Genomic DNA, 24,215 nt, shown 5'->3' on the forward strand with positions numbered 1-24,215 from the left:
GTACATCGATACATGGAATATCATCTTGCCCTGATTCAACTGGACCGGGCGAGAGGCACGAATCTCCAAATGGAAAACTGAACAGCTCTTCAGAGTGTCCGAGTGTGGAATCAGTTGTCTAAGGGCACTCAGCATGGTGGGAGGAAGGAGGATCAGGGTCAGGAATATGCGGTCCAGATTCACGGCTACTGTGACTTGACCATGTTGAAAACAGGGTGCTGGTGGTGGTGGATAAGTTACTGGAAGTATTATCCACTATCCAACCAACAACCTTTTCTGTTGTGAGCTCATCTGTTCATTCATCTTTTGTGTCCGAGGATCTCCCTCTTCTGGTGAAGGAAGGTAGTGAGGCTGATTTGGATGAAAGAAACCAAACACCTGATCAGGTGGATTGTGACTGGGTAACGGGAACTTCAGACTGGATATAAGGCAGCCGACGCCCTTCTGAGTCGCTGGTGATTGCTCTGCTGGATTCTTGGAGACCAGTCTGATTCCTGCTTCCCAAAGATAAGTTTTTGCTCTGCTATTGAACTTATTTAGTTTTGGTTTTGTTTACCTTGTTTTTTGAGTTCAGCCATCCCCGGCCGGGGGTGTGCTGGATTCTTTTTCCTTGATCAGTGTTCTCTTTTGCTCTGCTTCCAGAATATTCTGAGTGCTGATATAGGGTTTGAAGACGAGTGACTTCAGGGTCCTTTTTGCTTATCAGTTGTGTTGGTAACATTTTTAGCAGGGTTTTCTCAGATTGTAGACAGCAGCTTTTCTGTCCTGTCCTTTTTAGTTAGCTTGGGCCCCTTCGTTTGCTCAACCTATATTTCTATCTGTGTTAGTGTTTTCATCTTGCTTCACCGTCATTATATGTTGGGGGCTGCCTATTGTTTTGGGGTCTGCTCTGGGGCAGTCAGTTTTTCCCTTTTCTCTCTTTAGGCTTATTTAGATCTCCGGCTGTGATGAGGTGTCTAGGATCACCGTAGGAACACTCCACGGCTACTGCTAGTTGTGTGATAGGATTAGGGGTCTGCAATCCGCTAGTTTCCAACCTCTCTGATTTTCTGGGCTGAGCTTGTGTTTTGTTTTTTCCTCCTCGGTGACTCAATCATAACAGAATCACCAGCCATACCGCAGATTCTAGGGTACTCAATAGCAGGAAAGAATTGTAAAAAAAAAAAAAAAGTGTCAGAATTTTTTTTTTGTGTATATTTTTTCCTCTTTTTCTCTGAGGCCGTAGGAGGAATATTTTTTTTTCTCTGATGGAGTTTAAGCAATTGTCTGATCGTATGGAGCAGCTTGCTGCTGAAGTGCGAGGGATTTCCACCTATCTTGCTCATTCACACACTGCTGAACCAAAAATCCCCACTCCTGATTTGTTTTTTGGGGATCGGTCTAAATTTTTGAATTTTAAGAATAATTGTAAACTATTTATTGCCTTGAAGCCTAACTCATCGGGGAGCTCTGCGCAGCAGGTTAAAATTGTCATCTCCTTGCTGCGCGGCGATCCCCAGGAATGGACGTTTTCTTTAGTACCAGATGATCCTATTCTAACTAATGTGGATGCATTTTTTCAGGCCTTGGGGTTGTTGTATGATGAACCTAATGCCATTGATCAAGCTGAAAAGACCCTGTTGGCATTGAGCCAGGGTCAAGATTCTGCAGAACTGTACTGTCAAAAATTCCGAAAGTGGGCGGTCCTCACCACTTGGAATGATGGTGCCTTGGCAGCTCTCTTTCAGAAGGGGTTGTCAGAAACTGTAAAAGATACTATGGTGGGATTTCCTGTTCCCTCTGGTCTTGACGATTCTATGTCATTAGCCATTCAGGTTGATCAGTGTTTACGTGAACGTAAAATTATACGGGAAATGCTGCCACCTGTTGAACAAATGTCTGAACCTATGCAATGTGATAGAGTTTTGTCTAGGGCGCAACGTCAGGAGTTTAGAAGATATAATAAGCTATGTTTTTTCTGTGGAGATGCCTCTCACATTATTTCTGTCTGCCCTAAACGAGAGAAACGTTTTGCACACACATTTGCTGTAGGTGGTGTACAACCTAAGTTTCTTCTGGCAATTACTCTGATCTGCTCCCTGTCCACATTTTCTGCTAAAGCCTTTGTGGATTCAGGAGCAGCCTTGAACCTAATGGATTTAGATTTTGCTAAACGTTGTGGTTTCCCTATGACACCCCTGTGGACGCCTATTCCTTTGAGGGGTATTGATGCTACTCCTTTGGCGAAGAATAAACCTCAGTTTTGGACCCAGGTGGTAATGCGGGTCGCCCCAGACCATCAAGAAAATTGCAGATTTTTGGTGTTGCATAATTTGCATGATACCATCATGCTGGGGTTCCCCTGGTTGCAAATCCATAATCCAGTTTTGGATTGGAAATCCGTGTCTGTAGTGAGTTGGGGTTGTCGGTGTGCTCTTAGTGACACTCCTGTTTTCTCCACCTCTCCCCAGTCGCATGAGGTTCCTGACTATTTGGCTGATTTTTATGATGTGTTTAGTGAGAGTAAGTCTGTGTCTTTGCCTCCTCATAGGAGTTATGACTGTGCAATTGAGCTGAGTCCGGGGTGTAAATTTCCCAAGGGTCGACTTTTTAATTTATCTGTACCCGAACATGGGGCTATGCGTTCTTATATTAAGGAGTCGTTGGAGAAGGGTCATAATAGACCATCCTCTTCACCCTTGGGTGCTGGGGGTTTTTTTGTGGCCAAGAAGGATGGTTCATTAAGGCCCCGTATTGACTATCGATCCCTTAACAAAATTACTGTTAAATATCAGTATCCGTTACCCCTGATTTCTGACCTATTTTCTAGAGTTGAAGGTGCTTGCTGGTTTACCAAGCTTGACCTCAGGGGGGCGCATAATCTTATTCGCATTAAGCATGGGGATGAATGGAAGACAGCGTTTAATACTCGGAAGGGACATTTTGAGTACCTGGTGATGCCTTTTGGGCTCACTAACGCCCCTTTTGTCTTCCAGTGCTTCATGAATGATATTTTCCGGGACTTTGTGGATAAGTTTCTGATCATCTATTTGGATGATATTTTGATCTTTTCCAGGGATTGGGACTCTCATGTGGAACATGTTCGGACTGTGTTCCGGATTTTGAGGGAAAACTCCCTGTATGTTAAGGGATCGAAATGTCTTTTTGGTTTACAGAGGATTTCATTTTTGGGATTTATTTAGTCTCCGTCAACTATTGAAATGGACCCGGCCAAGGTATAGGCCATTTATGATTGGGTGCAACCCACTTCTTTGAAAGCTCTCCAGTAGTTTTTTGGTTTTGTTTATTTTTATCGTAAGTTTATAGTCAATTTTTCTGTTATTGCCAAACCATTGACTGATTTGACTAAGAAGGGCGCTGATTTGCTGAATTGGTCTCCAGAGGCTGTTTCTTCTTTTCAGGAGCTGAAGTTCACTTCTTCTCCGGTTTTGCGACAACCCGATGTCTCACTTCCATTTCAGGTGGAGGTGGATGCTTCAGAGACAGGTGCAGGAGCTGTTTTGTCCCAAAAAGATCCTGTAACATCTAAAATGAACCCCTGTGCCTTCTTTTCCCGAAAGTTCTCTCCTTCGGAACGCAACTATGATGTGGGGAATCGAGAACTGTTGGCCATGAAGTGGGCATTTGAGGAGTGGAGACATTGGTTGGAGGGAGCTAGACATCAAGTTGTGGTCCTCACTGACCACAAGAATTTGATCTACCTTGAGTCGGCTAAACGCTTGAATCCGAGACAGGCCAGGTGGGCCTTGTTTTTCACATGTTTTGATTTTGTGGTCTCCTTTCTTCCGGGCACTAAGAACGTTAAGGCTGATGCCCTCTCTAGGAGTTTTTTGGCCGATTCTCCTATTGTGACCAAGGCTGCTACCATCTTAGGTGAGGGGGTGGTTCTTTCTGCCATCTCGCCTGATTTGAGACGTGCTCTGGAGAAGTTTCAGGAGGATAAGCCTGAGCGTTGTCCCAGTGGTAGGTTATATGTTCCTGACCAGTGGAGGAGGAAAGTGATGTCTGAGGTTCATTGCTCCGCGTTGGCTGGTCATCCAGGTATTTTTGGTACTAGAGATTTGGTGAGTCTGTCTTTTTGGTGGCCTGCCTTGTCTCGTTATGTCAGAAATTTTGTGCAGTCCTGTGGGACTTGCTCCTGATCTAAGCCTTGTTCTCGTTCTAGTGGGTTGTTGATGCCTTTGCCGGTGCCCAGGAGGCCATGGACCCATATTTCAATGGATTTTATTTCTGATCTGCCTGTCTCTCAGAGGATGACTGTAATCTGGGTGATTTGTGATAGATTCTCTAAGATGGTCCATCTTGTACCACTCCCTAAGTTGCCATCTTCCTCAGAGTTGGTGCCCTTGTTTCTGCAACAGGTGGTTCGTTTGCACAGGATTCCTGAGAACATTGTATCAGACAGAGGAGTTCAGTTTGTCTCTAGATTCTGGAGGACTTTTTGTTCCAAGTTGGGAATTCAGTTGTCCTTCTCCTCTGCATTTCACCCTCAGACCAATGGGCAGACGGAGAGAACAAACCAAACTTTGGAGGCTTATTTGAGATGTTTTATATCTGCTGATCAGGATGATTGGGTCTCATTTTTACCCTTGGCCGAATTTGCTTTAAATAATAGAGCTAGTTCTGCCACTTTGATGTCACCCTTTTTCTGTAACTTTGGGTTTCATCCTCGATTTTCTTCAGGGCAGGTGGAGTCTTCTGCCTGTCCAGGGGTTGACACTGTGGTGGAAAGAATGCAGCAGATTTGGGACCAAGTGGCGGATAAGTTGTCTCTTTCCCAGGAAAAGGCCCAGCGGTTTTCTAACCAGCATAGGACCATTGGTCCCCGGTTTAAGGTGGGTGATATGGTCTGGTTGTCATCAAAGAATATATCTATGAAAGTTGCTTCTCCAAAGTTTAAACCTAGATTTATTGGACCTTACAAGATTTTGGAGATTATTAATCCGGTCTCTTTTCGGTTGGCTCTTCCTGTCACATTTAAGATTTATAATATGCTTCATAAGTCCTTGTTGAAGACGTTTGTTGAACCAGTGGTTCCTATGACGGCACCTCCTGACCCTGTGTTGGTTGAAGGTAACATGGAATATGAGGTAGAGAAGATACTGGATTCCCATCTGGCTAGACGGAGACTCCAGTATTTGGTTAAGTGGAAGGGTTATGGTCAGGAGAATAATTCCTGGGTCTCTGCCTCTGATATTCATGCCGAAAGATTGGTGCGTGCTTTTCATCGGGCTTATCCTGATCGGCCTGGTGGATTGGATGAGGGTTCAGTGACCCCTCCACAAGGGGGAGGTACTGTTGTGAGCTCATCTGTTCATTCATCTTTTGTGTCCGAGGATCTCCCTCTTCTGGTGAAGGAAGGTAGTGAGGCTGATTTGGATGAAAGAAACCAAACACCTGATCAGGTGGATTGTGACTGGGTAACGGGAACTTCAGACTGGATATAAGTCAGCCGATGCCCTTCTGAGTCGCTGGTGATTGCTCTGCTGGATTCTTGGAGATCAGTATGATTCCTGCTTCCCAAAGATAAGTTTTTGCTCTGCTATTGAACTTATTAGTTTTGGTTTTGTTTACCTTGTTTTTTGAGTTCAGACATCCCCGGCCGGGATGCTCTGCTTCCAGAATATTCTGAGTGCTGATATAGGGTTTGAAGTCTAGTGACTTCAGGGTCCTTTTTGCTTATCAGTTGTGTTGGTAATATTTTTAGCAGGGTTTTCTCGGTTTGCAGACAGCAGCTTTTCTGTCCTGTCCTTTTTAGTTAGCTTGGGCCCCATCATTTGCTCAACCTATATTTCTATCTGTGTTAGTGTTTTCATCTTGCTTCACCGTCATTATATGTTGGGGGCTGCCTATTGCTTTGGGGTCTGCTCTGGGGCAGTCAGTTTTTCCCTTTTCTCTCTTTAGGCTTATTTAGATCTCCGGCTGTGACGAGGTGTCTAGGATCACCGTAGGAACACTCCACGGCTACTGCTAGTTGTGTGATAGGATAAGGGGTCTGCAATCCGCTAGTTTCCAACCTCTCTGATTTTCTGGGCTGAGCTTGTGTTTTGTTTTTTCCTCCTCGGTGACTCAATCATAACACTTTTCACTCTGCTCAGGCTTCAATAATGCAGACTTGCCGCGGTCCCCTAGGACTTCAGACACTAAGGTCCAGCGACATGTGGGTGTTTTTGGTGGGCCAATTTCAGCTTGCCCACGGCCTTGGCCTGCACCATCACAGCACGTCCACTTCCCCGTCCCTGGCCATGCGCCTTACCCATTGTAAATGGACTAGAATATTATACACGTTCACTACAAAAGGGTGATTTGGGAGGCAACTTGTATGTGATACGTGTGCTTGAAGACCATACTTTTACCTATCTGGACTTTAGGTAAAAATGTTTTTTGCTTTATCAGATTTAATAAGTATGTGAACAGACTGCAAAAAAAAACAATATTTTTGCCTAAACTGGGCAAACTTTGAGCATGCACAGATTTCAGCTGGCACGGCGATACCACTACAACAAATGTGTGCCCTGTTTTTTTTTTTTTGCTAACTAGTGCTGTATCTAAGTATTGTGACACCCAGGACAAAAAAAGGAAAACCAGCTTAAACTGGCCAAACTTTAAGCACACACAGATATCATCTGGCACAACGTTACCACTACGACAAATGTGTGCCCTGCATTTTTTTTGGGGGGGCTAACTAGTGCTGTATATCAGTACTGTGACACCCAGGACAAATAAAAAGAAAACCGTCGTAAACTGGCCAAACTTTGAGCACGCACAGATATTAGCCGGCACGGAGATACCACACCAAAAAATGTGTGGCCTGTATTTCTTTTATTTTTTTGCTAACTACTGCTGTATATAAGTACAGTGACACTAAGGACAAAGAAAAACCACCGTAAACTGGCCAAACTTTGAGCACACACAGATATGAGCTGGCACGGAGATACCACTACGAGAAATGTGTGGGGTTTTTTCTTTTTTTTTCTAAATATTGCTGTATATAAGTACAGTGACACCCAGGACAAAGAAAGAAAACTGCCGTAAACTGGCCAAACTTTGAGCACACACAAATATTAGCTGGCACAGTGATACCACACCGAAAAATGTGTGGCCTGTATGCCAATTACACCTGGGGCTAGGTATATACGACCAATATATCCTACAGGTAGCAGCAGCACCAGAACCCAGGAAGGGAATGGACCCTCTTGATGTATGCAATGATCTATATACACACATACAGTGCCTGCAGGCCTTGCACTGATGTGTATAGAGCGATGTACACTACCCTGCCTGCCTAACACCTTTTTTATTGGCGCAGTCCTGTTTATCCTATGCTGCGTGTCGCTGGGGTTCGGATCACTTATGTGAACCATGTGCTTCCTTATGATTCTCGGCGGGGATCCTCAGGTTGCGTCATTTCGGGAGGTAATGGTTGCTATGGTGCCAATCACTCCGTGAACATGTGCGCATGTCCATGACATGTATGGGCGGGAGCGTTCTTCCTGGCGTCCGAGGTGTGGCATGTGAGACTCGGGTTGCCATGGCGGCGGCTTGGGTGCTCGCTCGTCGCACTGGAGGCCGGGGGGACGTCACATCCGGCCCTGCGTGTGTCATTTACATGCACCGCTTAGTATGTTCATTACATTTATGGGTGGGAACAACTGTTCTGGTGCCTGTGGTATGTGTGATAGTTTAGTTGCTATGGTAGCAGCGTGGACAATTTGCGCATTCTATTGGAGACCGAAAGTAATGCTTTATCCAGCCCTGTGTGACTCATTCATATGTGCCGCTCATCATGCCATGAACTGGTACAGCTGTATGGGATATATATATAAGACCAAATAGACAGATTGACGCACAGCCCCCTGAGGAAGCCCACGCGAAACGCGCGTTGGGGCTGCATGGTGTGACCAGTTACAAAGGTTTATCCGGGTGAGATTTCTCCTAGTATTAGATTTCTGTTTGAGGCTCCTTTGGGTTTATTTGAGTGGAATTATGCTGAATGTATGTACCCAGAGTGGCATATGGATGCCTGTATTATGTGTTTGATACTAGGGGTGTATTATAATAGTTAATGTGGCTATAAGATATTTCATATGATCTCATGATTCCCGAGCTATAATTATTGTAACTGTGTTGGACTTTATGTCTTGTGTCCTTCACATCGTTAATTTGTTACATTTGTTACAATACATTTAATACTTTTTAGTAACACAGATAATATCATACCTGCTGATACACAGCCCCCCGAAGAAGCCCAGCAGAGCGAAACGCGTCGGGCACCAGAGAGGCTTTTCAGGACCCCACATGGGTAAGGTTACGCACAATATGGCACTATCAATGGCACTTTAGCGGTCCTCTGGTTATGGATGGTAGGAGAGCAGCTTTGTTAAGGGGATTGTAGACATAGGTTCACTACATACTTTTTTCACCTTCCACTTTGACTGTTGTGTTAATATTTTGGGTCGTTTTTGACCCCCACTTGGGAATTGACAGTCATTGATAATAAGATTAGCCCCTAGATGAATTTATAGGAAGGTGTGCTAGACACAGTACTTTACATAAGAGTCTGCCTTCATGTTGTTTCCCCTCCATGTTTAAATCAGTGTGACAAACCCCTTTCTAGGGATATAATATTGATATGTGATCCATATCTTTTTACCTGATTCGTCCCTCTGATGTGTCTCCACCTTGGATATTGACTCATTTTGTTAGATAATTTTTTGTATTAGTTTGTAAGCAATGTGTAATAAAATTGAATATTTTTATTGACAAGTGTGACTTTGTAAACTAGTCTTTGTTGGGCTAATTTGACTCCGGTATTCTATGTAGGTTTAATACTTTTTATATATGGTGTTTGGTACTCCTTAGTTTGTTTTCTGTTTGCAAGTAATTACTGGAGTATACCTGTTGATTGTTTTTATTGAGACTTTCATTTTTAACCCTTCCTTTTCTGGAATTTTTAATTATTTCTAACACCTATATACTCCGGAATTAGTCCTTAGAAGGACTGTTGGTTTATCTGGATTTGTGTAGTTTACGATGGTAAATCCAACACTAACTAATAAATCCCCAATTCTGACCCTATCTCGGCAGCAGCTCTCCCTACACCATCTAAATCCAGAGTTGAATGCGCTGAGCAGTGCGGCGTCTGGCCTCTTATACCCCTGATGATGCTGTGCGGCCAGGCAATCACTGCACGACCACAACAAAGATGTCTGCAGTGTTTCATTGCCTGACAGACAATCCCTACATCGTGATTGGGTCTCTAAAGTCCGCCTAAAAAGCTGGGTGGAGACCAGTGTTCCCGCCGAGTAATCCCGGAAATGCTCGGTTCTCGCTGAGTACACCGAGTACCATGATACTTGGGCAAGTAATGAGTAGTGGTGAGCATGTTCACTCATCAATAGAAATGACACATGGTTTACATAAAGTAAACCATTTCATTTAGTTTTTTATATGTCTTTGACTAATAATTAGATTAGTGTATGTGTCTAAAATGTTGTACATGTAGGTGTTAAATTAACGGGTAAATACATTGAAAAAAATTGCATGGGCTCCTGCGGAATTTTCTCCACCAGAGAGGGAAAGCCAGTGAGTGAGGGCAGATATTAATAGCCTTGAGAGGGACCATTATTTTTGGCCCCCCTGGCTAAAAAAAATCTGCCCTCAGCCACCTCAGAAAAGGTGCGCCTTTTCTGGCACTTAGCCTCTCTATTCCCATTGCCTTTAGCAGTGGCTCATGGGTTAATAATGGATTTATATCACATTGCTATTGAAAGGTGACATTAAGCCGGGTTAATAATGGAGAGGTGTCAACAGGGCAGAGCAGTGCGCCTGCGCCGGAGCCGCGATCGGCAGGAAAGAAGACATCATCGCTACAAGATGGGAGGCGCCGGACCAGACCGCAACGCCCTCCGGACCCGAACTGGACCCGGACCACCCCTGGGTGAGTATAATATATCTGCTTTTTCTTCTCTTTCAGGTTACGTCGGGGGCTTATCTACAGCATTCTGTAATGCTGTAGATAAGCCCCTGATGGCGGTGCCGGCAGCTTATAGGCAAAAAAAATTGGTGACAGATTCCCTTTAAGTATTTGGCACCTAATGAATTATCTTTTGTTCAGAATTGTGCTGATTTTGACAAACTTAAAAATTTTTTCCAGCTTTCCAGTACATCACTTGATAAAAATGAATGGTGTCATTCAAAAGAACAACTCGTCCCACAGAAAAAAAAAACAAAAAACTGTCATGTGTAAGTCAGTGAAAAACAAAAAAGTTATGGCTCGGGAATCAAAAACACAAAAATGCATACGTTGTCATGTGGGGAGGGGGTTAAGGGAGTCATCGAAAAAAATTGTTGGAAACACATGAATACAGGTGTGAAAAGAGACAAAGGAAAGGACAGAACACATGTAGCGATATAACTATAGAAGTGCAGGGGTTGCGATCGCACTCAGGCCCTGGAACCTGGGGGGGCAAAAGAACCTATTGGCTCATATGAAAAGACTTTTACTATTAGAGACCCTTGATTTTTGGGGGCCCTGATCAATGGAGATTCTGCACTATACCCATTATTTTCAATTTATACCACTGATTACATGTATTGATCATTCTTGTTAAAATGTAAGTACTGTAAGGTAGCGCTGTCATTCGGGTAGGGGATACTCGCTTGGCAGCCAAATAACCACATCCGGCATGGGTTTTCCACAAAACCAAAACAGTCCATGCGGTTTATTCATGCACCAAAATCATCAAAGCAATAGAAAACAGCATAGCGTCCATGATAGAGCTTTCCTCTGTTAAGCCTGTGGTCACACAGGTTATGCAATGTTCCATACGCAGGCTCTTCAGCCTCACAGTTATCTCACCCATCAGGGTTCCCTCATGCCTGCTTCTGCATGCTGCAGACGTCCCTTCCCTCCAGGGAACTATCAGGCATGTGCAGCCATTAACACAGCATTCACTTGCTGTCAGGCAGGAAGCCCCATCTCCCAGCGGGACCTTCCACAACGGACCAACCGGGTCCAAGCATTCACCCATGTGACTTACCCTGGCCACCTTATATGGTCCATAGCCACGCCCACCGGGTCACATGGCTATGACCTCATCACAGGTCCTTCACACACTCACATAGTCTTTTACTACAGGCGTTTTCAGACACACCCCTGGGTGGATTTGTAGGTAGCTAGGGCAGCCCATCTCTCCAGCTACCTGAAGGCTTCTCCCTAACACATTGGCACGAAAGACCAGCTCAGCTGATCAGCACATAATCAAGCCTTCATCTCAAGGCCACCCACCTTGAGATACATTACGATCATTCAGCATCCTACTCCTATCAGGACACTGGTAATGCTTATATGCCTGTCCTGGGACACCCACACAGTGCCCCCTAGTGGACACAGTGGTCACTACACCACAGTACCAAGAGTTGAACATGGGAAGTAGGGTTTATTTTCATGCTGTGTGTCTGCATTGGTGACTCTAGAGAAGAGAAATGTTTTAGTATCTCAACTATAAAGCCTTCTATATAAACAAGTGGCCTGTTATTGATATCTATACTATTGAAAGCAAACATTCTAACAAACAATTATGTACAAGTATTAATTATGCAGATTTCGATCATAATTTTGTGATTTTTTTTATCTTTAGAATTCTTCAATAACTGGTTTGTGCTGTTCTGAAAATGACATTTGCGTTTGGTTTTGTTGTGGTGGTTATCTGGGTGGATCTGTCATCTACTCAACATACTGGTAAGTCCATTCATATAAACTCCTGGGAACTAAGCTTCAAATGTAAATTATTTCTTCTTATATAGTGGAAATACTTTGATATAAAATAGGTATCACAATCTGTCCCTTTAAGGCATATTCACATCTTATAGATTTATGGCTTTTCTCAAAGATATGCCATAAATGTATAGTAGAATGGGGTCCCATAACATTGTTGTCAATGCAGAGGTGCAGGACACGACAGGGCCTGGTTCTAATGGGACTTAAATCTTTTGTATATTTATGGAATATCCTGTGAATTTTCTGTAAATGTACAAGATGGGAATACCCTCTGTGATAAAACACTCCGGGATCGCCTTTGCTGGGGTCAAAGGTCACGTGCATTCAGCATGCAACTCAGGCGCAGAGCTGGGATTTGGGTATAACTGACCCTGGGTCAGGTTTATTAATGGTGAAAGCAATGCAAAAGGAAATAAAACATAAAACAAATCCTTGCCTGTCCGGCACTAACTAAACAATGGACAACCTAACTACCAACTGGCGGGCTTCTCCCGTCCAGCCAAACCACAGTTGCAGTGGGCACTGCTTCCACTCACGTGTGTCTCTCACACAGACAGGCTCTCTGTGTTCCCAGGCTGAGACACTCACACAACCACCTGGCATCCTTTTATATCCACCTCCCATTATCCATTAGTAAGCAGGTGCGATACTGACCAGACTAGGCCACATAGGAAAGGAATCTGGGCGAGATATACCTGCCCTCATCCACTATTCCCACATGATTCTCACATATCCCCCCCCTCTGCTCAGACCACTCCGGTCGAGCAATGACACCCGCCAAACAGTGCACTCGGGACAGGGCATCTGCGTTTCCCATCTGTACTCCTGGGCGGTGCTCCACCGTAAAAGTGTAGGCCTGCAGGGCAAGGAACCACCGGGTCACCCGGCTATTCCGTTCCTTGTTCAAGTGCATCTACTTGAGAGGGGCATGGTCAGTGATCAGCCTGAACTTTCGGCCCACCAGGTAATATTTGAGGGCATCTAGAGCCCACTTGTTGGCGAGGCACTCTTTTTCTACGACTGCATACCTTTGCTCGTGTTTATTCAGCTTCCTGCTGAGATAGAGGACTGGGTGTTCCACTCCGTCCCTCACTTGTGAGAGTATGGCCCCGATACCGGTATCAGAGGCATCCGTTTGTACCACAAACTCACTGCGGAAGTCCGGAGTCACCAGTACGGGCTGAGAGCAAAGTGCCCGTTTTAGGCTATGGAAGGCTTCTTCAGCCGCTAAACTCCATTTAATCATGACGGAGTCTTTCCCTTTTGTAAGATCCGTCAGGGGGGTAGCGATGGCTGCAAAATTGGGTATGAACCGGCGATAATAACCGGCGATCCCCAGGAAGGCTTGCACCTGCTTCTTGTTGACAGGTTGTGGCCAGTCCTGAACCGCCTGAATCTTATCAACCTGGGGTTTAACAACACCCCTCCCAATTACATACCCCAAATACCGGGCTTCTTCTAGCCCGATGTGACATTTCTTGGGGTTCGCGGTTAGACCTGCCTCCCACAGGTCGTCAATCACAGCTTGTACTTTCTGGAGATGAGTCTCCCAGTCCAAGCTGTAAATGACAATGTCGTCCAAATAGGCCGAAGCGTACTGCCTATGTGGCCTCAGGACTCGATCCATCAGTCTCTGGAAGGTCGCTGGTGCTCCGTGCAGTCCAAACGGCATATACACATACTGAAATAGACCTTCTGGGGTAGCAAATGCTGTCTTTTCTCTGGCAGCCTCCATCAGAGGGATCTGCCAATACCCCTTTGTTAGGTCTAGGGTCGTAATATACCGGGCTTTTCCTAACCGATCTATTAACTCGTCGACCCGGGGCATGGGGTAGGCATCAAATTTTGAGACCGCATTCAGTTTCCTGAAGTCATTGCAGAACCGGATGGTGCCGTCCGGTTTAGGAATTAGCACAATCGGGCTGGACCAAGCACTGTGCAATTCCTCAATGACACCTAACTCTAACATTGCCTTCACTTCTCGGGAAACGGCTTCACGGCACGCTTCCGGGATTCAGTAGGGCTTTACGTGAACTGTGACACCAGGTTCCGTTACGATGTCATGTTTTATTAGCGTAGTCTGCCCGGGTTTTTCTGAGAAAAACTTTTGGTTGTGAAGTAGAAATTGCCTGACCTCAGTCTTTTGCCGCTCCGAGAGAGTCTCTGCAACCCGTACCTCCGGTATGGTATGCGAGCAGACAGGACGGGCCAGCTCCGCTGACAAGGCAGACCGATCCTTCCAGGGCTTTATCAGATTTACATGATAAATCTGTTCAGGTTTCCGTTTACCTGCCTGGTATACTTTGTAGTTTACTTCACCAACTCTTTCCTTGATCTCAAAGGGGCCCTGCCACTTTGCCAGGAACTTACTGTCCACCGTGGGGAACAGGATCAACACCCTATCTCCGGGTGCAAATGTACGGATCTTGGCGCCCCTATCATAGATTCTTTTTTGGGCTCCTTGAGCCTGTATCATGTGTTCTTTGACGATAGGCATAACAGCCGCAATACGGTCCTGCATTTGTGTGACGTGATCTATCACTGTTTTAAACGGAGTGACCTGACCCTCCCAGGTTTCCTTTGCAACGTCTAACAGTCCGCGAGGACGTCGGGCGTACAATAACTCGAAAGGCGAGAATCCCGTGGAAGACTGGGGTACTTCCCTGATGGCAAAAAGCAAATACGGAAGTAAATAGTCCCAGTTCTTCCCATCCTTGTCTATCACCTTTCTCAGCATCTGCTTCAGAGTTTTATTGAACCGTTCGACCAACCCGTCTGTTTGAGGGTGATACACGGATGTGCGTAACGGTTCAATTTGTAACAATCGGCAGAGCTCCTTCATTACCCTGGACATAAAGGGGGTCCCCTGGTCGGTGAGTATCTGTTTTGGTATACCGACCCGACTAAACACATGCACCAGTTCCTTGGCAATCGTCTTGGTGGCCGTGTTACGCAAAGGGATGGCCTCCGGGTAACGAGTGGCATAATCCAAGATGACCAGGATATGTTGGTGTCCACGTGCAGACCGTGGAAGGGGCCCAACTAAATCCATCCCAATCCTCTCAAACGGGACTTCAATAATAGGTAGGGGTACCAAAGGGCTACAGAACTGGGGCTTAGGTGCAGAGGCTTGGCAGTCAGGACAAGACTCACAATATACACGGATATCGTGATGCATGCCTGGCCAAACAAAACAGTGTAATATCCTTTCGGTGGTTTTCTGGACTCCCAGGTGACCTCCCATCACATGTCCGTGGGCCAGGTCCAGCACCTGCCGCCGGTAGGGTTTTGGCACGACTAATAGTTGCACCGTATCTTCCCCCTTTTTCTCTATCTGATAGAGTAAATCATTCTCCAGAACCATGTAAGGATATGCCAGCCTAGAGCCAGGTTCTACGGGTACCCCATTTATCACTTTTACATTTGTCCTAGCCTGAGAAAGGGTAGGATCCTTTATTTGCTCGCTTTGGAAGTCATCTTTCTGAACTTCTAAATCCGGCAAACGGGGAGGTGGACGGCTGTCAGCCTCCTCCTCTTCCCCGGTCTCCTCCGTATCACCCGCCATGACTGAAAACGGGAACTGCAGGTCATTTCCCGTAGACTCTTCCCCCGAGTCTTCCGGGGAGACCTCTTCCCGGGGTTCGGGACCCACACGCGCCCTGGGAGAAGAATCATGTACACTATTACCCGAAGGCATCAACTGATTCTCCCACAATTGCCAGAAGTGGGGAAAATCCCGGCCCAGGATAACATCATGCAATAACGCCGGGACGAGTCCCACTTTATGTTGCACAGACCCATAGGAAGTTGTAATGCATATGACCGTGGTGAGGTACGAACAGGTGTCTCCATGCACACACGTTACAGAAAATTTGTCTGATGGTCCAGTCGGGGCTGACACCAGACTGGCCTTCACCAGAGTCACCACACTTCCCGAGTCTAACAATGCCACCACATTTTTGCCATCAACAGTTAAATCACACAAGTGTTTTTCCACATCCTTTTGACCGGCATTCACACTCACTACCCGTGCAACCATAGACATGCGTTTTTTAGAGTCTGCATGGGTTCAGTAGTGACTGGACAGTTCGCAGCAATATGTCCCATCTCTTGGCTAACGGGCCCCTTGCTTAGACCATAGTTCGTTACTCTCGGCCTCGCAGTGCGGGCAGTCCCGTTTTCCTCCCCCACTGTCTTAGGGATTTTTCCATCTCCCCTACTCCCTGGAACAGTCTTACCGGTTCCACGTGGAGACGATGAAGAACGAGGTGGGGTAGCGTCGTCTCGGAGTCCTTCCGCCACGGAGTAACGTTCAACCAGATCCACCATTTGATCTGCCGTCGTAGGATTTCCATGGCTTACCCACTTCCTCCGGGCTGGCGGTAGAGCTCTCAGGTACTTGTCCATGACGACTCTCTGGATTATCTCTGGCGCTGTCAGCACCTCGGGTTGTAGCCACTTCTTCGTCACGTGGATCAGGTCGAACATCTGTGACCGCGGTGGTTTATCCGGCTGATAAGTCCATTGATGCACTCTCTGTGCACGGACAGCGGTCGTCACTCCCAGCCGGGCCAAGATCTCGGCTTTCAGTTTGTCAAAGTCCTGCGCAGCTTCAGGCTCTAAGTCATAATAAGCCTTTTGGGCCTCACCGGAAAGAAACGGGGCAATCAGGCCGGCCCATCTTGCCTTCGGCCATTTTTCTCGCAACGCCGTCCGTTCAAACGTAGTCAGGTATGCCTCGACGTCATCTTCTGTCGTCATCTTCTGTCAGTACCGACTCACGTGAATCACTCTCGACTCGGCTTCCAGGTTAACCTCAGGTAAGCTTGCCAAGCGCTGTGCCACCTGCTGGAGAAGCGAACGATCGGTAACTGTCATGTCCACCAACTCCTTCAGCTGGGCCATCATCACCCGATTAGCTTCTTGCTGGACGGCGGTGGACTGTACCAGCGCTTTCACCACGTCCTCCATGCTCATGCTTGCAATGTGATGCCCGCGTTCTCCACCATAATGTGATAAAACACTCCGGGATCGCCTTTGCTGGGGTCAAAGGTCACGTGCGTTCAGCATGCAACTCAGGCGCAGAGCTGGGATTTGGGTATAACTGACCCTGGGTCAGGTTTATTAACGGTGAAAGCAATGCAAAAGGAAATAAAACATAAAACAAATCCTTGCCTGTCCGGCACTAACTAAACAATGGACAACCTAACTACCAACTGGCGGGCTTCTCCCATCCAGCCAAACCACAGTGGCAGTGGGCACTGCTTCCACTCACGTGTGTCTCTCACACAAACAGGCTCTCTGTGTTCCCAGGCTGAGACACTCACACAATCACCTGGCATCCTTTTATATCCACCTCCCATTATCCATTAGTAAGCAGGTGCGATACTGACTAGACTAGGCCACATAGGAAAGGAATCTGGGCGAGATATACCTGCCCTCATCCACTATTCCCACATGATTCTCACACCTCTTATGAAAAGAGAAGAATTAAAACATTAAAATATTAGAGCAAGGATGCAATCAATTTAATTTTCCCTGCAGTTCCCATCCACAATCAGAAACAGTGTGTTACATGAAATATCTCTAAAAATCTAATTCCAGTCCCTAACTGGAGTAAAATATATGGGCAGGCATATGGAGGTGCATGCTACTTGTAAGACGCTCCTGATTCATAAAGATGTGTATTCGTCTTAACTCTTTCCCTTTTCCTAACCCCCCTTGCAATCGCAAGGGCTTTTGCTGAGCGCCGCCATGATCAGTTGCAGTTGTCAGCTCATTGTGAGAGCTGTCACCCTTCAGCAATGCCCACGATCGGCGTTTAACCCCTCTGATGCTGCTGTCAATTGCGATTGCGTTATGATGGTGACCCCTGGCCGCAAAATGGCAGCGTGGTCCTTCAGGGTCTTGCAGGGAAGGTGGCTTGTGAGTGCCTGCTAAGAGCAGGTGCTGACATGCTTCTTCCCTTGCCTGTCAGACGCCGGTCCGATGCATTGCAATGCAGAAGTATTGCAGAGTATCAGATCAGTGATCTCTCAATGTAAAGATGACAATGTAAAAAAGTTTAAAAAATGTAAAAATATTTTAAAAATCCCCAAATAAAGAACAACAAAATGAAAAAATATTAATCCAATAAATACATTAAATTATGTAACAAAAATAGAAAAAAAGCACACATATTTGGTAGTGCCGCATTCGGGACAACTTGACCTATAAAATTGTCCTACTAGTTAACTCCTTAAGTGAACACCATAAAAAAAAACAGGCAAAAAACTATGCTTTATTATCATACCGCTGAACAAAAGGTGCAATAAAACATGATTAAAAAGACGAATGTAAATAAAAATTGTACTCCTGAAAATGTCATCTCGTCCCGCAAAAAACAAGCCATTGTAAAGCTATGTCAGCGGAAAAATAAAAAAGTTATAGCTCTCAGAATAAAGCGATGCAAAAATAAAATATTTTTTCTATAAAATAGTTTTTATTGTAAAAGCGACAAAACATAAAAAATTATATAACTGGGGTATCGATGTAATTGTACTGACCCAAAGAATAAAGCTGCCTTATCAATTTTACCACATGCAGAATGGTATAAAAAACATAAAACAATTCCTGAATTGATGGTTTTTCTTAATTTTAGCTCCCAAAAATCAGAATAGAAAGCAACAAAAAATGTCATGTGCCCAAAAATGGTACCAAAAAAACGTCAACTCGTCCCATTAGTTTTTACAATAAAAAGTGTCCTTTAGTGTGTGACAGCAGCCAAACATAAAAACCCGATATAAATCTGGCATCCCTGTATTCGCACAAACCCGAAGAATAAAGTCTCCTAATCACTTATACCACACGAGGAACAGCATTAAAAATTAATAAAACCAATTCTTCACCTACTGTTGATTTTTCATTCTGCCTCCCAAAGATCGCAGTAAGACTTGGCTCACTCTTATCCTGTGCTCTGCACTGAGAGCTTACAGTGGGGTTTTCGTGTAAATTTCTGAAATGAATCACATGGAACCAATGGCGGAAGATTCCATTATAAGGACACAGATGGAGGTACTGTGACCACCATAGGACATGTGATCCGGAGGTGTCATCTTTATAGGTGAGCATAAAAGTGCAGTCGACCACAGTTTTGTGCACTTCTGAAAAGAAGGACAATGCTGAACAGAGGCCAGACAGAGTCCAGAGTAACTCTGCTGCCTCGTTATAGTGAATGGATCCCTCGGAGGTTTCATCTGTCACGTCACTCAGAGATTTAGTTGGAAACCCCAATGTAAGTAGCATGCCGGATAAAGGTAGTCCTAAATGAGAGGTGACTGAAGCTTCACCGGCCCACCCCTATGACTGAAAGCCCGAGGCTGCCAAGAGGAATAAAATTTATTTCCACCCAGCAGTGGGGCTTTTGATGTGGGCAGGGGGCAGGTTCAAAACACTACTAACCTGAAGATTAGTACCAGATCTGCAAGTTAATAGCGTTTTTAACATGACAGGTTCCCTTTATGTCTAGTATATTAAGCACTGCATCTAATTAATCGGGAACCTAAACATTAAAACATTTCCTTGGTTTTTCTCGTGAGATAGTTAATAGTTCCTTGATTTTTTTTGTCTAAATAGAGTATGTATTGTCTTTCTAGTGTTTTTCTGTTTTAATTAATGTGTTTTTTTAGGAACTCTACCATCTACTACATCTCCATCCCAAACTACTACTAATGCTACTGAAGGTAAGGTTCCATAAAACCATAAATATTGTAATTAGTGTGTAATTTCTTGCATGGGGGATTATTAAAGAAGGATAGTCACCAGGTGAAAAGTGATCAGTTTTGCCCCTATTTTATTCCTACTGCTCCTTTGAGTATTCTGGGTTTATGTTTTCTGTTTTTTATATTTTCAAATCTGACACATGCTTGCAGAGATATGATTTTTATTTATCATCCTTACCAATGGTATGTTCCTTGCAGGGTAAGGCCGGGGTCACACTAGAAGGGAATACGGATGAGTGAGAGGCGATAAAAGCACGCATTACACACGGACAAATGATTCTCTATGGGGCAGCTCCCAACAGCCGTATAATTCTCGTCCGTATTCTACGGTCCGTGCCAATCGCAGCATGCTGCGATTGTCAGCATACTACACCCGTAGTACGCCAATGCAAGTATATGGGTGCGCAAAAAATACGGATTACACACTGACCACACGTGTGACTCAAAGAGCGCTCCAGACATCCAGGAAGTACCCCTCCACGGAGTCCTGCAGCGTCATGGCACCATATTTCCTCAATGTGGAGATGCTGATTGTACTAGAGCAGGAGCGCCCAGAAATCTGGACCAACGTGATGCCCATTATGCCAACCAGGCAAGAAAGGAGGCGTCATGGAGGCGCATATGTCGCCAGATGTTCCACGATTTTGCTGATCGGCCACGTGAGGAGCAGCAGCAACTGATTAAGTACAACCCAAAAAATGTTTAAAACTACCTCACATCAAAAAAGGCATTTAGAATCAGGCCCCCCCCTTCCTGTGCCTGGACTTTTTACCTCATGAGGCGGGTAGATTTTTATGTGACCCATGGTTTTACACTGCCATAATTTGGCCCAGGCCACAAGCTCCTCATCCTCCTAGCCAACCAAGTTATTAAGTGTAGTTACTTGATACCTGAACTATTGTGACCCTGTGTATCTGGCCTGGATGCCCCAATTATATATGCCACCCTGGGTAGAAAGCACACCCTAGAAGGCCACATGCCAAGGCTACTGGTAGCAAATATGTGAAATTGAGAATATTACTGACATGATCCATGCTGGATCAGAACTGATAAAAAGCACAGGTAACCTTTTGTTTTTCTTAAGCTGTGCTTAAGTTTGTTTTTTGCCCCCGGTGGCCATTAGGATTATTGCACTGTGGTGTCGTTTGTTCTAAGTTTGCCCCTGGTGGTGGTGAGCATCATTGCACTCCGGTTTCTTTAGTTAAGTGCACATGATTTAATGCAGGTGTGATTTGCTCTGGCTCTGCTATAAAAGAGTCACAGGTGTTGCAATCAGTGTTGGTGGTAGTGTTCATTTCAACCATCCTTGGTGGAGGAAGTAGCTGGAGAGCGTTCCTTGCAGCACTGTCTTAGCCCTGGTGTGGAAGGAGTCATAGGGGATTTCCTTGTAGCTCTGACAGAGCTTGGTGGCAGCTATTCAGGAGGAGAGCTGCATTCTGGTGGTGGACTCTGTTGCCAGGAGCAAGTGCAACAGAGTAAAGCTAAGTGGTGTTTCCCTGTTTGTGATTTCCTTAGTGTGTATTAGTACAGCAGTGGGGCCAGTGCCTGTGCCACCAAGCTCCCTAGCAAGGGATAGATGTTGGGTGTGCTAGGGCGACAGGTTCCTGATCGGCGCCCGGTGCAGAACCGGCATAGGGAACGTTAGGAGCGTTAGGGACACAGGCTCAGGGGAGTGCAGGAGGTCTTCACGTCCCCTTTCCCTATCGCAGGGCCCACCATTGTAACTGTTTCCCCTTTCCCCGTGTCTTGTTGTTTTAGTTACCGGCCTGCGGGCCGTGTCACACAGGACAGTATCACGTGCCGCGTCCTGTTGTTTTAGTTACCAGCCTGCGGGTCGCGTCACACAGGACAGGTCATCGTGACAATTTCCTGTCACATTGCAGTGGAAGATGTGATGAGACGCTGGCGCAGCATCCGCGACCAATACAGGCGGGAACTTCAGCAGCGGGCCAGGAGTGGTGATGCGGGCCACATAAAGAGGAAATATTTCTATTATGACCGCCTCTCCATCCTCGCTCCAATTCTGGATCTGAGACCGTAAGTAAATACCTCACACCACATTACACAGATACGTTACAGGGCCAAAAAAATGGATTTATTTTTGGCTCTGTTCTATTTCATAACAGAACTCAGTCCAACCTTATGGAGAGAGAAACTGGCTCAGATACCGAGCCCATCATAGATCCTGGGTCTGTAGGGGAAGAGGTGGCTGGTCCATCTTCTCCCCCTCCAAGAAGCATGGGTGAAGATTCCTCTCAGGAAAACCCAGTGCCTGCACCACATACCCCACCACCAGGACCACATCCACAAGCAGGACCATCTGCTGCTGCACCATCAGCCATACAGGAGGAGCAGGGCAACATCAGCAGCAGCCCAACAGCCCAAATCCGGGGCTACCCACAGCCTGCTGGACCATCCCGGTGAGGAAGAAGAATGCGCCAGATCCCTGCCCAAGATACACGTACCAATGTTGACACAGGGGTACTGAACTACCTGGCTAGAGTCAATAATGATGATGGCGAGGAGGCATACTCACGCAGTCTGGCCCTTTATCTTCGTGCCCTTTCCCGTGAGGTGAGGCTACGTATTCAAGGATGTTTTCACATCCTGCTTGATGCAAGCACACACCCCAATACCCCATATGAGTTATTTGAATATCTGGAGAGGTGGCAGCTTTCCCCCAGGAATCTGATGCGCCTTAGACACCCCACACACATGCTTGCTCAAGCAGGCTCTGAGGATCCTCAAATACGTGGACCTATACCTCACCCCCTTCCTCCCCCTACCCAACCTTTCCTACAGCAGCCACATATGTCTGGCTCTAGCCAACCTCACCAATATGGCCACTTGTTGCCACCCAGTGTTGGAGGCTGGTCCCAACCTGGTTGTAGTATCTCCAGAATTGGGACATAAAGGCATCAATTTGGACCACATGACAATAACACTTCATAACATAGGCATATCACTAAACATTTGGGGGATTACATAATTAATATTATTATACAAAATATATAGCATATATGTAATATATATATATATATTCTGGAGATACTACCATTAATTGATGGAGATGTTATGGGAATTCATGCCACTAGGAAGTTGATTTACCTATGCATGTCATTTATTATCCATTTAGATGACTATCTTTGGGAGGCTGTGCGCATGTCTGTACTAGAGGTTGTCGTGAGTGATGCGTGGTGAGTCCGCAGTGTTTTCCCTTGGTTTGCCGGGACTTAGTGCCTGACTTCCGGGGGACCACGGGGCCATTGCGACATTCCTCTTTTTTACGGGCCTCATAGTTCGGTACATGTGCCGTTTGTGCCCTCACATATGGTTTTAGAATATAAGTTCATATGCGCGTGAGCGCGATGTTAATTCTCGTAAATAGATAAACATAGGACCTTCAGATGATCACATGATATTTCTACACTTCTATCATTGACTAATAGTATCCATGTGACTTTGCACATGTGCGGTTCACATTATATTAGGCTTGTGTAGTAAGTGTAGGACCTTCTGGCAATCACATGACATAGATACACCATTTCTATTGGCTGTTGGAACCCACGTGACCCCGCACATGCGCGGTTCGTTTTTTGTACTGGGCTGGCATAGGACCTTAAGCGCACAGGCCAGTTTGTGTCTCTAGAATGATAAGTGATTTTAATCAGGTGCGAAATTTCTATACTGGCCAATAGCGATAGCTGCTAGGATATTTAAATGGGGTAGCCTCCTTTTTCCTGACAAGCCTCCATTGATAAAGCATTGTGAAACACGTGTCGGGGCATGAGGGACGCTACAGGAAGCACCTTTATTCATTGGTAGGTTGTAGTTATTTTTTGTCACACTTGCACAGTATTTATATGTAGTGGTTTACATTTATGCACTGTGAAGCATCATTTGATGAGAGGCTCCTTTACTTTGTTTATATATCTGAAGATAATTAATATTGGATATGGAGCAAGCAATTTTTTTATGCATCTCTCTTGATGCTCACACTGCATATTAATTCATATTCATTATTAGCCTACTAATATGGATATATTACTATATGGTGTTTCTATGTTTGTTGTCTCTCCTAATTTGGTCCAGCACTTTCTTTTTATGATTATAATGTTGTGACATTGGAATTTATAAATAAAGATGTTTTTTTTTTTTTTTTAAATGTACCATTGTGTGGAACTTCTTAAAATTAATTAATGAGGTGACCACAAAAGAAGTGATCATTTATTTGGTTGTCTTGTTTGTCAGAAAATGTTATTTGTTCCCAATTTTCACATCTGCACAAAGGCCAATTTGGCCCATTGCCACATTGATCATACGGCAATAATATGTTTTTCTAAAAAAAACAAATAAGGCAAAAGTAAACATTTGTCTACTACATTTTACGTCTCTGTCTCAATTCTAAAAAGAAAGGTGTCAGCATACTAACATACACTTACCAATGCAATTAAACAGTCATAGAATCATAAGGGGTTTAAATATATATATTTAGACACACATAAACCAAAAAAGTATAACATAGACACAGCATGCTCTTGCCAAGAAGTTTCACCCTCAGGGGACATAAAGTAATTTGTGAAAATATCACGCACTTTGAGACCAGAAAGCGGTCTAAGTTGTGGGTCGATAGGTGGTCTAGCCCTACGCACATTGTCTGCCCGAGGCACAAC

At 45.2% G+C, this 24,215-nt stretch overlaps 1 protein-coding gene and 1 long non-coding RNA gene across 5 annotated transcripts in view; one reads left to right on the forward strand and one right to left on the reverse strand.

Moving 5' to 3' along the window:
• The window catches only part of LOC141084527 (uncharacterized), a 246,810-nt gene that overhangs the window by 213,421 nt on the left and 9,174 nt on the right, over positions 1–24,215 (reverse strand). The gene's annotated exons all lie outside the window — the stretch shown is intronic.
• LOC141084521 (collagen alpha-6(VI) chain-like) overlaps positions 1–24,215 on the forward strand; it is a 389,499-nt gene that overhangs the window by 147,774 nt on the left and 217,510 nt on the right. The window contains exons 2-3 of the mRNA XM_073569287.1: positions 11,643–11,743; positions 19,450–19,503. Of these exons, the coding sequence (XP_073425388.1) occupies positions 11,677–11,743; positions 19,450–19,503 (121 nt within the window). The 5' untranslated portion in view covers positions 11,643–11,676. The remainder of the gene's footprint in view (positions 1–11,642; positions 11,744–19,449; positions 19,504–24,215) is intronic.

Source organism: Dendrobates tinctorius, unplaced genomic scaffold (assembly GCF_039654945.1).
Source record: "Dendrobates tinctorius isolate UK_male_01 unplaced genomic scaffold, ASM3965494v1 ptg000005l, whole genome shotgun sequence".
In the NCBI taxonomy this organism is placed as follows: domain Eukaryota; kingdom Metazoa; phylum Chordata; class Amphibia; order Anura; family Dendrobatidae; genus Dendrobates; species Dendrobates tinctorius.